Source organism: Bipolaris maydis (assembly GCF_028858645.1).
Source record: "Bipolaris maydis strain C4 unplaced genomic scaffold PSV08scaffold_12, whole genome shotgun sequence".
NCBI lineage: Eukaryota > Fungi > Ascomycota > Dothideomycetes > Pleosporales > Pleosporaceae > Bipolaris > Bipolaris maydis.
Genome location: NW_027093868.1, coordinates 482,435 through 499,281, shown reverse-complemented (window position 1 = coordinate 499,281; position 16,847 = coordinate 482,435). Strand labels below are relative to the sequence as shown.

The 16,847-nt window shown below is 52.0% G+C and overlaps 5 protein-coding genes across 5 annotated transcripts; 1 reads left to right on the top strand and 4 right to left on the bottom strand.

Moving 5' to 3' along the window:
* Positions 1 to 20: 20 nt before the first annotated feature.
* PSV08DRAFT_364686 (ribosomal protein S5 domain 2-type protein) lies at positions 21 to 2,138 on the bottom strand. The gene is made up of 3 exons (XM_014224505.1): positions 2,012 to 2,138; positions 1,656 to 1,864; positions 21 to 1,600 (listed from the first exon to the last, which is right to left on the bottom strand). The coding sequence occupies exons 2-3, from the start codon at positions 1,812 to 1,814 to the stop codon at positions 191 to 193; spliced, it is 1,569 nt and encodes a 522-aa protein (XP_014079980.1). The 5' UTR covers positions 1,815 to 1,864; positions 2,012 to 2,138; the 3' UTR covers positions 21 to 190.
* A 394-nt stretch (positions 2,139 to 2,532) lies between these two features.
* Positions 2,533 to 4,228, bottom strand: PSV08DRAFT_364685 (uncharacterized protein). Its single transcript, XM_014224506.1, has 3 exons — positions 4,146 to 4,228; positions 3,103 to 4,087; positions 2,533 to 3,045 (listed from the first exon to the last, which is right to left on the bottom strand). Exons 1-3 carry the CDS (start codon positions 4,166 to 4,168, stop codon positions 3,019 to 3,021), a joined length of 1,035 nt encoding a protein of 344 aa, XP_014079981.1. The 5' UTR covers positions 4,169 to 4,228; the 3' UTR covers positions 2,533 to 3,018.
* A 1,255-nt stretch (positions 4,229 to 5,483) lies between these two features.
* PSV08DRAFT_411591 (uncharacterized protein) lies at positions 5,484 to 8,202 on the bottom strand (the record flags this gene model as incomplete). The annotated part of the gene is made up of 2 exons (XM_014224508.2): positions 5,484 to 7,681; positions 7,735 to 8,202. 2 exons carry the CDS (start codon positions 8,200 to 8,202, stop codon positions 5,576 to 5,578), a joined length of 2,574 nt encoding a protein of 857 aa, XP_014079983.1. The 3' UTR covers positions 5,484 to 5,575.
* A 2,754-nt stretch (positions 8,203 to 10,956) lies between these two features.
* On the top strand, positions 10,957 to 13,614 carry PSV08DRAFT_228524 (uncharacterized protein; the record flags this gene model as incomplete). The annotated part of the gene is made up of 4 exons (XM_014224509.1): positions 10,957 to 11,094; positions 11,148 to 12,528; positions 12,581 to 13,472; positions 13,521 to 13,614. The coding sequence occupies 4 exons, from the start codon at positions 10,957 to 10,959 to the stop codon at positions 13,612 to 13,614; spliced, it is 2,505 nt and encodes an 834-aa protein (XP_014079984.1).
* Positions 13,615 to 13,654: 40 nt separating this feature from the next.
* Positions 13,655 to 15,467, bottom strand: PSV08DRAFT_364681 (uncharacterized protein; the record flags this gene model as incomplete). Its single annotated transcript, XM_014224510.2, has 1 exon — positions 13,655 to 15,467. The coding sequence occupies one exon, from the start codon at positions 15,465 to 15,467 to the stop codon at positions 13,803 to 13,805; it is 1,665 nt and encodes a 554-aa protein (XP_014079985.1). The 3' UTR covers positions 13,655 to 13,802.
* Between the last annotated feature and the right edge of the window lie 1,380 nt (positions 15,468 to 16,847).

The window sequence follows — 16,847 nt, the reverse complement described above, 5'->3', positions numbered from 1 at the left end:
CCCAGGGCTCGTTTGACAGACACTGCATATACCAATCTTTTTCATGGTTCCTCAAAGTAACACAACCCTATGTACCCTATGTAAAGAAGAAGAAGAAGAAGAAGAAGAAGAAGAAGAAAATAGAAAACTAAGATGCGCATCCATGTTACAAGTATGAAGAGTAAATTAAAACCAGCGCCTAGAGCAAGTTCTAACTCTCACCAGCATCCCACGGCCTCCAAAACTTCCATCCTTCTCTAACTTCATAGCCCTTCCTTTGTGAGCTGTTGACACCAACAAGTCTCTCGATTCCAACGTTACCCTCAGCATTGAGGAACTTTTCCTGGTCAATTTCCTCTCCACCCTCCTCTTCGTTTCCATTATGTAAAACAGCTGGCCAGAGGATACCAACACCATCACCAGCCAGTGTCGTCTCAAACTTCTCGAATCCTTCATTCTCCAGCTTGACCTCGAGCGAATCAAGGATCTTGTACTTCATCTTGGTGCTGGTTGAAATGACAGAGGCATTGCAATCAACATCTGGTTCAGATGCGGTATCGGATTTGTCAGAGTTTGTGTCCGGTTGGTGGTCGTTTATGAGGGCGGGCGGTTGCGGCTTGAGAATGGTAATGGCACAACCTCCACCTCCTGCTCCCGTGAGCTTTGTCCAGCCAATACCTGTGTGATCGATGATTTCTCGGATACGTTCGAGCTTTGGGTGGGAAACACCTAGTGAAACGAGCAAGCCATGGTTGATGGTTACCAGTTCACCGAGATGCCTCAGCGCTTCAATTGATTCTGAATCAAAATTTGGGGATGTGAGGAGTTTGTGTGCAGATTCGGTGACGGAGCCTATCGCGTCGAGAATGCTCTCTGCGAGGACGGGATGTGCTTTGCGGAGGTTGGCGACTTTGGCGACCTCGGTAGCTGTGCTGCGCGACTGTCGCGTGTTGACAAGCAAAAGAGGTAGCTCTGGGAAACTGTGCAGTGGTTGGACGAGCGGCGGCTGGCCGTAATCTCTCCGTTGGAAGAGGACTGCCTTACCGCCCGAGGACACTGTATTATCGACTCCAGAAGGGTTCCCGTGTATGCACATTTCACCAACAAATGCCCATCGGTTGATGCGCTCTATGTTAAGCTCACATTCTTGTGCAGGTTGGTCTTGATGGGGCCCGCTCAGAGCACGAATCTGTAGAAGCAATGCAGTACTGAGACACACTGATATGCTGGCGCTGCTACCCAGGCCGGCGCCAATTGGAATGGTAGAACGTAATGTATAAACACAAGGAGGAACTTTGCGCGACGCAAGCGAGAGGAAAAGGTATAGGAAGGAGGTCGCCGAGGCGTGGTGAATTTTTCGTATCGACTCAGGAGCAGTGGGAGACACTTGGTCTATGAAAGGTTGTATGGCGGCCATCAGATCGGGATCTAATGATTCTACGAGTTCGTAGTAGTGCTTCTTCTTGCCCGGCTTGCTAAACGCGTCCCATGGCAGTTCGTCAATGTTCCACGTGTGCTCCATCTGAATATCGGGAAAGCGCAGCTGCACGGTACGGTTCGACTTTGAAAGGAACGAGACATGGAGATATGAGCGGAGAGATATAGCAGCCGCAATGGCGGCCTGAGAGACATTAGTACATGGGCTGCTGAACGTGTTTGGAACTGCCGAGTTGTACCTTTCCATAGACAACGGCATGTTCTCCGTATACAATGACTTTGCCTGGCGCAGACACCATGAAGGGAGGCATCATGGGCGCCGACTCCTTCCTCGTGGGCACAGGGGCGCCATTCCTCGACGCGAGAGAGGGCATGTTAGGGGCCAATTGCGCGGGCATAGAGTCGAGGGGCGAGGCGTCGAGTACGGAGGGGGCGTCGGGGACCGAATCTATGGGCGGGGCGTCGGTTATATATTCTGTGGATGAGGCACCGGGCATATGCTGGGAACGCCGTGTTGTGAGGGTGAAGGCTGACTGCGCCAAAGGTTAAACATGCCATACTACCTACTCGGGGATTTGGCTGCCGCGGACCTTACCGGAAACGCCCAAGGGCCGACGACGTATGCGTTTATCCGCCGACGCAGTCAAGAGAGAGAGAAGGAGAGACAGAAGGTACGACAAGAATGTGCCGAAGAAAAGAAAGCAACTAGGGCTGGCCGTTGCGAGGATTGAACTGGGCCATGTACATGCATATGTATGTCCTGTGGTAGTTCACCGGGTCGAGCAGCGCGCTATATTTTCCAAGGGTGGACGAGGTCATTGTACATCGCCGTCATCCCACTACGGCCTAGCGCGTTAGCACGGGGTCCGCCATGCAGGAACTGACGCGGCTTGCAGCTCATCCCTGGTTTCTGGAATCGCCCTATCGTAGGTTCGACGTTTATCATCCCTTCACTGCAACTGTATGCTTTCTTCGCTTAGCGCCTGTCTGGCTGCGCTTGTTGCGGTTCTGCTTAGCTTTCTGCCGCAGAGGAAATGACAAGCCTTTAAGCTCGAGTAGGATTACGGGCCTCTCGTTGCCAAGATGCAGTAAACTATACCTACTTGCGCCGTGAAACGAGGAGAAAAGTAAGTTGTCAAAGAAGACCACTAAGAACGCTACCAGCCTCTAGTCGTAATGGAAACTGCATATGTACATGGACACCCCTCCTCCGTTTTGGTTGAATTCACCGGCGGCCTTCGACCACTCTAGGCCTAGCTTGAACTTAAATCAACCCAACCGCAATCGCAACCGGCAAAACCACAAAAGCCCTTAGCCTGGCTGGCTGACTGACTGCTACCGCTGCACGGTAATCCCAATGGGATGGCGGGTGTCTCAGACCACACGTAATATTCGTGATGCATGGCCACGATATAAAAACCTTGTCTTATCCAATCCCCGGCCAAAGCAATTTATTTGAGTTCAACTTGGTAGAAATGACATGTACGATGTGTTGTCTTCTATTCGGCTTCCATGTTCAGGCCCAACAATCCAATGCTACAACAAAACCCCACCAACGCCTCGCTATGCTGATAACGGTCATGCGCCCAGCCAAGCGCTGATTTATGACTGTGATTTGATCATGAAAATCTGCACCTTGTGTTAGTCGGGGTTGGTCTATCAAGAGGCATCCTACGCCAAACATACCTCTTTCATTGCCTGCGCATCCATAGTTGCTGCTTTTTTCTGGCGGATCCACCTCTGTCGTACAGCATGCATGCCTCGCGGGTTGTATGTTAATCCCGCAGGCGCGGGCGTGGACGCGCCCGACACAGGCACGGAAGAACTTGGCGTGCTCTCTTCGGTCTCGCTCTCAGAGCTCGAGTCGTCGGAACTGTCCTTCTTGGCTGCCTTCTTCGCAGCCTTCTTGAGCGCCTTTTTGGCCTTCTTCTCCTCCTTGCGTGCCTTCTTCTCTGCTTTCCGTCGTGCCTTGTCTGTGAGCGGTTCAGCATCGGCTGAGGCCTCCACATCAGACGAAGATGTCTGCTTCGACTTTTTCGACTTTTCCTTCTTTTGCTTCTTCGACTTTGACGAGTCGCTTTCTGTCTTCCCGTCATCGCGCAGATCAGTGCTCTTCTTCTTGCGCTTCAACTTTGGCTCCTCCTCGGTGTGCTCCTCTCGCTTTCTCTTCTTGTCCTTGCTGCTAGCCATTTCATTGTCGCTCTGTGGCTCAGATTTGATTTCCGTCTCCGTCTTAACCTCAATTTCCTTCTTGATATCCGACTTCTTTGTAATCTTATCGCCGACCAGGAAGCCGCCACTGACAAAGTTCATCATGCCGTACTTGCGGTACACAAATGCCCTCTTCTCAATCTCCTCGCGCCTCTCCTCTTCCTTCTTGACTTCAGCCTCGTTGCCATTCAATCGCCCCAGAATGCTTTCTAACCCTGCAAGTCCAAAGTTTTCCGGTCGCTCACTGCCTCGCTTTGCGCCCAGGCCTAGGTTGTCGTCTTTGAGAAAGACACGGATGTGCGATTGGGAGGCGGCGGTGTAATGAGCGGCGTGTGATGCATCTTTTGCGCCCAGAGAGCTACCAGGTTGCCATCCCTGCGAAGTCAACATGCGATGGCCGAAGCGCGAGGTGTTGTTCGCCCATGTCGTGTTTTGCGGATCATTGGAGATTTTGGTTCGGCTGCTGGAGCGTCAGTTTTGGGGGGCAAAGGTGGCAAAACTCGAAATCGCGTGCATACTTCTTTGGCGCAGCGAGACCCATCTTGAATTCTAGCGGTTCTGGTGCGAAGAAAACACAAGGTGACTTTGCTGGTGAACAATGCGGGAGTCCGCAAACTGAAGGCCAAAAATTTGTGGATGCACGCTAGTAGCGCCGAGTCTCGGCACCATGTGGGGAAAGCCAACCACCGGCCTTTGTATCCACCCACACTTGAACCGCTCAACTTCAGTTTATTTAGGCTACACAGGCACTCACAAGCGTGATTGCCTGACAATATCTACCCGGTTGTCTTCAACTGCTGATCATCACACTAACTGTTAGCACTCACTGGAATAGACAGTCATGGTTTTGCCAAGTGTGAAAAGGCTATCAAACCGCACTACTCTCACGCAAGATGCCTCCCTTCAAGAAACCGCGAAGCCAATGAAAGACTTCAATGAGCTCGGTGATACAGATATTTCAACATCCAACCAAAATTCAAAAGAAGCCGAGCTAGAAGCATCTCAAAGTACTTTGGACGACGCGCTAGAGCAACTAATGTTCAACATGGTTGCTGGTGTATGTCTCGCTGAGAACTCCATCGGCTAGAAACGAAAAAAAAAACATATATGATTAATGACATATCAGCATAGTGCTAACTTATATCTCTTCCAGTAACGCAAGCACCTTGCAGCCCGCAAGCAAGACATCACTGAAGACTACATTGAGCAACGCGCAGTAGTCCTAGACGACATCCACATGGCCTTTGGCAACTTTGAAAAGGAAGCGTGCGTCTTGGCTACCTCACACCGCTTCACTAACACTCAATCTAATGGGAATTGCAGATCGGCAGCCCACGAAGCGCAACTCAAGCGCCTCCAGGATCTGCTAGCACAGAAAGCCAACATCGAAGCTGCAATGGCGGAGCTACTGGTCAGTCTGCAAAAGACATACGTATGATGCCCACTCGCACGATCTTGAGACGGTCGTTACCCAACGACTCCAAGACATGAAATGAACTAATACCGTATCGAAACCAAAGAAAGTCGCAACGATAAAGCGCGAGGTCGTTAATCCGCAAAAGAACTTCATTAAGGGTGGCCACTTGCACTCGATATACATACATACCCATATACATATGGAATTAAATGTATTGCCTAAGATCGTTCAAAAAGGTATCATAGAAACCAAAGCATCCCCAACACTTCAAGTATTGTCCCTTTGCCCCAACAAACAAACAGAAAAAAAGGGAGGAAAGTAGATGATGAACCGCTCTTTGTTTTTAGGAAAAGAAAGTAGAAAAAGAAGGCATGAAAAAAACTCCATGTTTAAAAATCCCCAGTTTGAGAAAAGAGCCAGAGAAGGGGGAAAGAAAAAAAAAAGGACAAGTCTATGCAACGCTTTCATGCAAAAGGATTTTGCGCACATGGCGTCTTCAATGAACCCCAGAAAACGCCCGTATCATGCATGTCACCTTCGGTATTCTGGTAACGCCTCACTTTGTCTTCTATTACTCTCGGGTAAATCCTGCCTACTGTGGACTGGACGGACTGCTTCTACAAGGAACTCGTCATCGTCGTTCAGCATAGGCGCTGAAGGGGCCAAATGCGAGCTCGTTAAGGCGTCAGGCGGCGGAGCAGAGGCACCATTCGACGGGCCGCCTTCATCATCATGGTCTATAGGCGGTGCACTTCTCTCCATTTCCATTCTTCGTCGTTGCAACTCGTGCTTATCGTCTGTGGGCTCCAGGTGTGAGGACGAAGAGGGCATGTACTGTGGTGCAGAGCCATGTCCTTCCATAGGTGGTTGTGGTGGTAGAGGAGGAAGAGGTTTGGACGGGTCGTCTGCATTGCCATTGGCAGAGGATGCCTGATGCTCTAAGCGTAGAGTATGCGAAGACCCGGTCGCGGAAGTTCTTGTTTCATCATCGCCGAGGTTTGTGGCCCGGCGTTGCAATAAAGACGCTGTTGGCAAGTGCGAGGACATTGCCGGTGATGATGTAGCTCGAAATGGCGGGGGAGGGTGAGCTGGAGTTGACGAAGATGAACTCGGTCCATAGGAAGGATGAGGATCGTCTTCCTCGGGTAACATGGGCGCCGAAGCTGGTATGCCTTGTTGCTCACCAACTAGAGGCCAGGATGGACCGGCGGCATCTGGTGGTTGGGAAGGTAACAGGCGCTCCTCTGCTCGCCGTAAGCGCTCCTTCTCCGATAGCCCGTGCTCTTCCTCGGGCACGCTTCTTGGCACTGAGAAAGAAGTACTTGCGCCTGCGCCGTGTTGTTCGTATCCAGGAACGCTGTCGTAGGCCTGGTCATAGCCGTAGTCATAATATTGGCCGTGTTCGTCGTGGCCGTAATAGTATGGGTCGTCGTACGCCTGCTCATCGTTTGGATCAACGTAACCTTCATGATAGCCGTTGTAGGCATCGTTGTGACCCGAGTAGTTCTGTGTCTGTTTCCTTTTCCCATTGCGATCGCTGTCTTTTGTACCAATAATGACCTCGAACAAAGCGGACACAATACCCTTCTCACGCCGTATTTGGTCCGTATCCACAAAGACAGCGCCCCAAGTTGAGAACATGCTGCCCGAGGCATCGTCACCTGCCGTAGCGGAACCACCAGCGGCCGATGGTACATTGACTAGGCCAGCGTTTGCGACCATTCGGTCAAGACCAGTCAGCTTACCCTGGATGTCCACAACCACTTCGACGTAGTATTTGAATGAGATCATCGCGCCTGGAACATTTGCTATCGTCGGGAAAGCCTCGTCGGGTACGCGCACAGAGCATTTTATCTCGGCTGTCAGAGTCCTGGGATCAACAAAAAGAGGTGCAAAAGATTGACACAAGTCTTTCCGGAAAGTATGACTTGAGCCGGCAGACGAGAGGGACAAGCCGCCGAGGCCAGTTCTGGATTTTGGATAGTAATCCTCCGATTTTGTCTTGTCTCCTTTGCCATTAGCAACAACCGGAAGTGCAGGATGCATGTCGACTCGTGCAAGGCGATACAAGGTAATTATGATGCCTTTCAAACTGCGTATGTGTTTTGTGTGATTTACTGTGACTTTGATTGGTATTTGATCACCCCTCAGGAAGCCTCCCTTGAGTACGTCAATCGTTGCGGTAATGGTCTTGCCTTTGGGGTTCGTCCGGCTGCCAGCTTGCGAAGGCGATCCGTCAGTGACGGTGTTGATTGAGCGAACGCCATACTCTGTTCCAGAAGCGTTTCCACTGCTTCTTTGGCTCCCATAGCTTACGTCGCTTGGCGAAGGACTCCGTGCACCTTCCGTCTCATGGGTGGTGGTAGGTCGGTCCAGGGCGGGTCCAACTGGCAGAGCATTTGTACCGTCGGGTGTTTGTGGTACTCCTCCTTCGGCTGGCCGTTTTCGCGAGGCCTTGTTGCGTGATCTTCTGGATATGGGCTCAAGTGAGATGACTCGGGGCTTGAGCTGCGGAACCGGGGCAATGTCGATTGTGTCGGTGAGGTAAACCTTGGTGTCACATGAAGCGGTTGGGGAGATTGTGGTGGGGCGGGTCAGGGTAGCATTAAGCATGTAGGATATAGTTCCGCGCTCAAACTGCGTTGTACAGTTAGCAAGCGCATCAGTTGCTGCACGTCAGGACGGCTTACGTCGATGCTGCTAGGCAGGCCCTTGGACGGGAATTCAAGCTCAAAGTTGAAGTGGTATATGCCCTCGGCTAGCCTGCCTTCTCCGCACAAGACCACCTCGTCTTCAAACAGGGAGACGAAGCCATTGCCAAAGTAGCTGCCTGCCTTGTTTGCCCTGCCGTTTCCGACGCTGGAGCAGTAGTTTTTGTAGGCGTCGCCGGGGGTGTTTGGGTTCTTGAAGACCTGGGCATAGCCGTGCAGGGAGACGACCAGGTGGGTGATCCTTAGCGGCTTGACAATCTTGATGATGACGGTCCCGCTGATGACATCGCCGGGCGTGTAGTGGCGGTGGGGGTCGTCGGACTGGATGTAGAACTCGGTGTAGTTGCGCGACTTGGAGGACAAGGGCGACTTGAAGCGCGACAGAAAGGACCTGGCGGAGACTGGCGAGGACGGCGTGGCGGAGGAGCGTGTCTGGCTGGAAGTCATACTCCGTGTGGTGGTGCGCGCATTGTGCGGCCGCCCGCTCAGTCTGTGTGTCTGCGGTCTAGTGGGCGGTAGCAGCCGGCCAGGGGGGGCAGCGGGCGAGGGGCCAGGAGTCGGGGGCGAGAACGGGATGGAGGGGTCGAGGGTGGCAGCAGAGCAAAAGGGACTGCAGCGGCGACAGGGGACGCGCTCAGGTCGAGGACATATGGGGTATGGGTGCGCGAGCAGGAGCCGGAGCAGCAGTGGCTTGGGGCGTGGCGCCCTCGACGGCGACGCGCAATCGTCTCAGGTGGACGGGGGGCTGTGGCGTGGCCTGTTGCGGGCGGGAGGTACTCGACTGTGATGGCAGACTGGATGGCGCTTGGACGCGGTCAGCATTGCGGACAGCAGCAGTGAAGCGCAGGAAGAGCGGTATGCTGCAGAGGCACCGCGGGACCCACGCGGGGAGGGAGAGGGATGGTGGCAGTGCTCTCTAGCGCCGCCGTGGGCAGTCCAGCCCGGCGAGCACGGTGCGGGCACATGGCATGCGTCCTGCCCGTGTATGTATGTGTATGCAGTGCAAATATCCCACACTGGACATGCACACACCAGCTCAGGGCGGGGCAGCCGACAGAAGGACTGGACGGATCGTCGCTCTTACGTACCGCCTGGATCGCTGCACAAGGCTTGTTCAGAGCCGCACCGCTCTTGGCGCAGTACAGTGGTCGTCGAGCGGGCGTGCCAAGGAGCATGCGCAGCGTCGTGTGTGGAGGGCGAGGGCGAGGCGGGCGCGGGCGCGGACGCGGACGGCTTTGGGCTCTCGACGGCTTTGGGGGCGGGCTGCCAGCTGTTACATATGTGATGGCAGACACCGCTGCCCTCTACCCGAGACGAGACTGAGCTAGGCCGCCCTCCCTCCTCCGCCTGCCTGCCTGCACCGGTGCATTTGCAAATACGCCGGCCCAGCTTCCCCGTCCATCGCGCTCGCCTGTCACGCTCGACGGGAGGGGCGTCTGCAAACTCTGCCTCGCCCTCCTCGCGCCTCCGCCCGGCCCCACGAGCTGAAGCCCTCTCCACGACGTCGGCTGCCCTCCAACGCCTGCTGCCATGCATGGCCAGCAATGCAGACACTGCCTTCACTGCCTTCACTGCCATCACGGCGGTGCCCACCTCCACCACAGCCCCCCACCCGGTCCACTGTTGGTCCGAGCCGGGCGCTTGTGGTGATACTTACCCTTCGGCCCTGTTTCCGGCTGCCATCGCGATCCCTCCTACCCCGGCTTCGATCTCAGCCAAGCTTCGGTGCCAAGCTGGGCCGAAAGGCTTGTTGGTGGCACGTTAGTGCGACACATGCATTCGCCCTACTACTCTCCACCACGCCGACAAAGGGGCTGAAACTTCTTGCGGACGACTCTGACTACTCTTGCTCCGGAACACTGGCTATGCATGTTTGACAGAGACTGCACCGTCGTCGACAAGGCGCCATGTACAAGCATCCCGTCCATCCCCTCATCGACATCAGCTACGGACCGCTAGATATGTCCCCAATCATGCGTGTCCCAGTATTCGACACATGACTCCCCTTTGCGGTGTCTCCATCACTCCACCCATACACACACACACACCTTCCTAGCACAAACATGTTTCTCGGGCCGTCACGTCAACAGGGCAGGCCATCCCGGGTCTGTACGGACTCCATCGGATATGCTGTTCCCGGACCCGATCCTGCTGTACAACAGCGATGCCGCTGCGCTTACTGTGTATGCTTGCTACATGCGGTTGGCTGTTTGGAGGCACATCTGGCACGTTTGTGAAATATCCCTCGCCAAAATCATCGTCTTCATAGTCGTGCTATTACTCAGCTGACGAACTCGGATCCTCTGGGAAAGAAAACCTTGGCAGAAATATTGGGCGTCATTGAATACTCATGGTTACATAGCGACCATCGTCGGTGAAACGCCAACTGGTTGCGTTCGGTCACGTGCACTCGATCGACAGGGCCGCCGATAGTAATCTTATACGCACATGTACACTACAGGGTAGTGTACTTTAGGTAGTAAGACCGCACAACAATCGGCAGGTGCACGGCTTGCGGTTCGGTCAATAGACGTGGCAAACTAAATCTCACCGTTATGAACCAGATCTGTCAGACGGAAAGGATACAAGCGGAGAATGCATCCACAACAGCGTTAGCCTTGTACGTCAGGACATGTTGCCTACAGTGAAGCTCCGCGTTAGTGCAACATGGCAATACATCATACCTTCCATTTGAGTGATAGTGCAGCATTTACAATACCCCTCAATCATCTGCTTGTATTACTGTTTGGACATGTGCGGTGGTATAGTAGCTGTCGTGCAGCCTGATGCTGGTATTAAGTCACGTGGTTTACGAAAAAGGTGTACGCATCCTAGCCAATCAGCTTCGAGCTCCAAGTCCTCATTCAATGGGGCCTTCTGCGCCTCTCTCTTCGGGCTGACATGCTGGCCGAAAAAGTAATTACCCGCGTGATTCCTCTGTAGGTTATCACTTGATGACAACAGCCATGTCGCATCGACTGCAACAAGCAGCCCACGACTCCACAGAATGCTAGGAGACGTCGGGTCAAGGCTTAACAAAGTACTCCAAGATAGTGAGGCGGCATGGCTTTAAGGCTTGCGCCCGCTTAGGCCGCTAGCGCATAATGACATCGCCCAACCCTGGCGGGCTCCTTCCTTCACGTGTAACCCACAACCAGCGACGCCATCGCTGTTTATGGCGATTCAACCTTCATCTTGGCAATGCTACCTATAAGTAAACATAACAAAACTTGCCCGGACGAGACTGGAGATCTCTGGGGCACTTTGCGCCCACGCGATGTCCGTCTCCAACTCTACCTCTCCCTGGGCCTAGGCGTGGGCGCATTCCTTGTCTTTTGCGTATGTTTTGGCTCCCTCCAAACGGCTGCATGCCTGCTGACTGGCGACACCAGTTTCTTCGCCCGCGATGGAAGGGCCTCTACGCTGCGCGCAAGAAGCAGAAGAACCTCGCAACGGCGCTCCCCGACCTCCCCGATAGCTTTTTCGGCTGGATGATACCACTATGGAACATCACCGACGAACAGGTGCTGGCCTCGGCTGGCCTCGATGCCTACGTATACCTTGCCTTCTTCAAAATGGCAATCAAGTTTCTGCTCATCACCCTCTTCTTCGCCCTCGTCGTCATCAAGCCAGTACACGATACCCACCAGGACAAGGAGGGAAAGAAATCTCCAATCCGCCTAGACCCAGGCCCCGAGCACATTGAGGTTCGCAGTACCTTTACTACGTTTGCCGCCGAGTATGAACGCTACACCGACTATCTGTGGATGTATCTCGTCTTCGTCTACCTCTTCACCGCCCTTATCCTATACTTGATTGTCTCGGAAACTAGAAGGATTATTGAGATTCGACAAGAGTACCTTGGCGGCCAAACCACCATCACCGACCGAACCATCCGGCTATCCGGTATTCCGGTCGATCTTCTCTCGGAGGACAAGATCAAGGCGTTCATCATGGATCTTGGTATTGGAACGGTGGAGAGTGTAACGCTATGCAAGAACTGGAAGGAGCTGGATAACAAGGTTATTGAGAGGCGCGCCATCGTCCGAAAACTCGAGGAAGCCTGGACTGTTCATCTCGGTAGCCGAAGGGTAGAGCGCAGCCTCGAGACTCTTCCGGTAGTCCAACCACGACCTCCAGAGCCCTTTGCCGATGGCAGCGACAACGACAACAACAACAACAACAATGAGAGAAGCCATTTCCTGAGCGATACAGAGCGTGACTCTAGCCACATCGCCCCCTACGCCAAGAAGCGCCCGAAGATCAAAACATGGTACGGCCCTCTCAAGCTGAGATACAAGAAAGTGGATGCCATCGACTACTATGAAGAGAAGCTGCGAAGAATCGACGAGGAAATCAAAGCTTTGCGCAAGAAGGATTTTGAACCAATGCCTCTGGCGTTTGTGACAATGGACAGCGTTGCGAGTGCTCAAATGGCGATTCAGGCCGTACTCGACCCTTCACCATTGCAACTCTTGGCAAGAAACTGCCCAGCACCGTCAGACGTTGTCTGGTCGAACACGTATCTGACTCGTTCCCAAAGGACGTTCAGGTCTTGGTCCATAACAGTCGTCATTGGCATTTTGAGCGTTTTCTGGACTGTTCTTTTCGTACCCATTGCAGGTGCTCTAAACACATGTTCTATTGCCGGGGTTCTCCCTGGACTTGCAGAACTATTGGAGAAGCATGAAACTCTAGAATCGCTTGTCAACACGCAGCTTCCGACACTGGCATTGACTCTGATCAACGTAGCTGTGCCTTTTTTATACGACTGTAAGCAGACTGGCTTTCACCAGTAATTATCACTGACGCTAACGATTTGCAGGGCTTGCAAACAAGCAGGGCATGATCTCCCAGGGCGATGTTGAGTTGTCGGTTATTTCGAAAAACTTCTTCTATACTTTCTTCAACTTCTTCATACTCTTCACTATCCTAGGAACAGCGTCCGGGTTTCTGGCCATACTTGAGGGTTTTGCCGAAAAACTCACGAGTGCCACAGAGATTGCATACGCTCTGGCTACCTCGCTCTCCAACCTGCTAGGCTTCTACACCAACTTCATCATATTGCAAGGGTTTGGAGTCTTTCCGTTCCGACTACTGGAATTTGGCGCTCTTTCCCTGTACCCGGTCTACTTGATGGGTGCTAAAACACCTCGGGACTATGCTGAGCTTGTGCAGCCCCCAGTCTTCAGCTACGGTTTTTATCTGCCACAGACGATTCTCATCTTCATCATCTGCATGGTCTACAGTGTATTGAAAGACTCTTGGCAGGTTTTGCTTACTGGCCTGGTCTACTTCATGATTGGCCACTATGTTCACAAATATCAACTCTTGTATGCCATGGAGCACCGCCAGCACTCGACTGGAAAGGGTTGGACTATGATGTGTGACCGCGTCATTGTAGGCGTTGTCCTCTTTCAGATCACGGTTGCAGGTCAATTGGCTTTGAAAAAGGCTTTCAGGCGCGCAGTGCTCATAGCCCCGCTGGTGATTGGTACTCTATGGTTTTTGTTTGTTTTTGCACGCACCTATCGGCCACTGATGAAGTTTATTGCTCTCAAAAGCCTGCGAAGGCCAGAGCAATCTGACCTGGGTCGCGACGTACAAGAAGAATCCTTTAGCCATGGGCGAAATGGCCGAAGGGTCATGGGCAGACTCACCTTGGACGAAGCCCGCGAGAGCGGTCTACGCTTTGAGAATCCCAGTCTGGTTATGCCGTATGTATTTCTTCTTCACTACTGACTACCAATGCTGACCGTTTTCAGACTTGACAATGTTTGGATCAGCAACAAACCCGCTACATCTCCAGGTGGATCAGATAGTTCGGCGACAAATGGTGCCGACGGCAACTGGAACTAACATGACTGCACCTGCCTTGGTCTTACCGCTTACGATGCCCCCCCCCCCCCCCCCCTTTATGTATCACCTCACGATCTCAATGTCCTGTAACACGCTTTGCTCGCTTGCTTATTTGATGCTTTTGTTCCTTCGCTCATTTGTGCTTTTATTGATACCCTTTCGTACGCAACGGAAAATTGGTTATGAGTTTACAAAATCCTTAGCCTAGTAGTACAAAAACCTGATTCAGCAAGCCCTTGCTCACACACACCACTACCTTGTCCACCCCAAATGTCTCTTTCACCCTTGGGAAATTTCCAAACCTCGCACTTGGCCGCGTCCGTAAACACCGTGATAGAAAGGCACGGGTGTGTCTGCACAGAAATCTCGCAAACATTCGCCATTGCAGTTATGCGCGTCCCGTGTAAGGAAAGTGGCCACATGGCGCGACTCTGATGAGGCAGCGCGGCAGTCTCGTCGTTGGCACGCGGCTCATGCCACCAGTCGAGCCAGTGGTTGTTGCCCTGTTGCAGCGGGCAATCTATTTGGTCCTGGTCGGGAGCAAAGCGGCATACGTCCGGTGGGACAGAGTATAACATGACGGTGTCGCCGTAGACGGCCGCTACACGTGCGCCCTGCGACATGTCTGCTGCAGCGCAGTAGAGCCTCGGTCGTGCCCCGTTTGTCGCAGGGATGAAATCGATTTTACGAACCAACTTTGTGGTGCGGCCGACGAGCTCCGTAGTGCCTAGGCCGAGGCGGTTGCTGGCGGAGTCGACAAAGAGTATGTGGTAGCCGTCGCTTAGCGGGATGCAGTGGTAGCATTCGCAGGCCTTGTGGGCAGATTTGAGTCTGTAGGCGCAGTAGAGCCTGTTGAGAAGGAGTCTGCGTTTGATCCAAGGGCGGTTGTCCGGGTGGACGACACTGGAGAGAATACGGAGTGTGTCTGATGATGATGATTCGTGTCCTGGCCGTGATGCGAGGACGTAGATGTGGTCGCTTGGGGCGGTCATGGGAACCCAGCGATGTAGGCTCTGGCCTGAGGCTCCATCGATCCATTGTATGTCCAGGCTTGCTGCACAGCCAAAAATTACACACTGGTTTTTGGGGCAGAGAGAAACGCTGAGCGGTGGGTCATTGTTGGAGCCCAGGTCTCTGTAAATTGTCGAGTTGTTTTCGATCAAATTCCATGTCGGGTTGATCAAGTTGTGCTCATACAGGGTGCTGTTGTTGGTGCCCATGATGATTATCCTCTCGCTGTTGGACTGGATATGAATTGTGTTGAACCGCGTACGATACTGCTGCTGCTCCTGTGGGCCATGGCCAAATAACTCTTCTGGAAGTTTTTGCACCATGCCCATTCTGTGTTCCAGGATGGCAGCGATGGCGTATCTACCGCCATATAGGCCCATGGTGAGGGCAAATACTCGTCCTTTGCACTGGACGCTTGCCATGTATACCGGACGGCCAGCGTCGAATTGGTGAATGTGGATCAGCGCTCCCTGGGCTACGCACAGGAAGCGCGAGCAGATGCTGGTGGTGAAGAATAATTGACCACCGGGTTGGCTGTTGCTCTGCAGCCTGGTGAAATCCACCTCGGAGCTCTTTGTGAATATTGGCTCTGTTTCCAACCCGGCCCGGCCTGGGGCCAAGGCACACTCTCTGGCAAGTTGGCAGCTGAGCCACTGCCATTCTCTGCTGGTATCCACATTTGTCCAGCCACCTCTTTCTAGCATTACCGTGAGCAGTTTCCTATCCAGACTGGCCTTCATCCACGCTTGGCATGTACGCCGAGCAGCGTTGAAGTCTTTTGGCCCCAAGTAACCATATATTTGTAGGAAGATTTCGACTGGAAGGCCCTTTTTCGAGGCCATTGTTCTGTTTTGTAGTTGTTAGTAGTAGTAGTAGTAGTAGTAGTAGTAGTAGTAGTAGTAGTAGTAGTAGTAGTAGTAGTAGTAGTAGTAGTAGTAGTAGTAGTAGTAGTAGTAGTAGTAGTAGTAGTAGTAGTAGTAGTAGTAGTAGTAGTAGTAGTAGTAGTAGTAGTAGTAGTAGTAGTAGTAGTGTCTTGAAGGGGAAATGGAGAGTGTGTTGAAGTTGTGTTGGTTGGACTGAAAAAAAAGGTGGGAAGAAAGTCAGTTAGTTTTATGTGCTGCAGAAGGGGAAGAGAATTTCAAAGGAATAATTGAAATGCGATAAATTGTATCCGTGGTTGTACACGCTTCAAAGTACCAATTGAAATGCGGCAAATTGTATCCGTGGTTGTAAAAGTGGGTATTGTGTAGGTAGAGGTGATTTGAACCAGTAGTATTTCAAAGAATAGTAATGTTTATTACGACAACCAATCCATTTCAAGATACTGTCTTCAAAACTTTTTTTTCAACCAAAAAAAGCCAACAGTTCTACATTTTGACATGGTAGTAAACAAAAATAGTGTTGTCTTTAAATTTCTCTCTCTCTCCCCCCGTGTAAAACCAGAAGAAACACGTGATGTCTAAACCCAAAGCAGTATCAACCCCTAAACTCCTCTTAATTTTGAAGACGCAAGGAGATTTTGATGGAATTTTGGTGCTGAAGAAGCTTTCTTGGCATTTTCTTCCCTGATAAAACTGACTGTAAGACTGATTACCGAGCTACAATCCTACATCCAGCCATTACTATATAGACGTCTAGAATTTCCCCTTTTTACACACACACCCCGATCTAGTATTAAGTATTAATGCCTCTGTTGTTGTCTCCAGGAAACATGTCAAGCTCACCGCTTGGTAGGACATATTGAGGGATATCATGGCGTGATTTTGTTTCATCTACGACACGTGACATGGGGTGAGGTTATATGGTGATTGCACAATTTAGAATTTCTCTATTGACATGTGATGTTGGTGAATAGCTCAAGTGAGCTTCTTGTTTGTCTTGACATGGCAATGTCTGGTAAGTAAAGTAAACTTGCTTTTTGTTTCTTCTGTGCCTGGCAAGATTTGCGAGTATGATGGTACCCATGTGTATACTGTTGCGCCTCGTGTTGGGCCCAGTGTTGGAAGCATGGGGCAAGTCTTGATTTTTGTTCATGTGGAAGCTTAGGAGGTTGGATGATATAGACAGGTGGGGCAGGTTGATATGGTTGTGGATATGAACATTAACATGAGAAGGTTGGCTTGAGAGCGCACATAGCAAGGCTGTATGTTACTAACGGCAAGATTGGAGATGAAAAGAAGAACGGAAAACTGTGAAGGATGGTTGAAGTTGGCCAATAATTC

Coding starts and splice junctions, on each gene's coding strand:
- PSV08DRAFT_364686 (XM_014224505.1), bottom strand. CDS start 1,814: ATGCCCGCGCAATTGGCCCCTAACATGCCCTCTCTCGCGTCGAGGAAT. Junction 1,601..1,655: donor ATGCCGTTGTCTATGGAAAG/GTACAACTCGGC, acceptor AATGTCTCTCAG/GCCGCCATTGCGGCTGCTAT.
- PSV08DRAFT_364685 (XM_014224506.1), bottom strand. CDS start 4,168: ATGGGTCTCGCTGCGCCAAAGAA. Junction 4,088..4,145: donor GGTCTCGCTGCGCCAAAGAA/GTATGCACGCGA, acceptor ACGCTCCAGCAG/CCGAACCAAAATCTCCAATG. Junction 3,046..3,102: donor ATGCGCAGGCAATGAAAGAG/GTATGTTTGGCG, acceptor CACAAGGTGCAG/ATTTTCATGATCAAATCACA.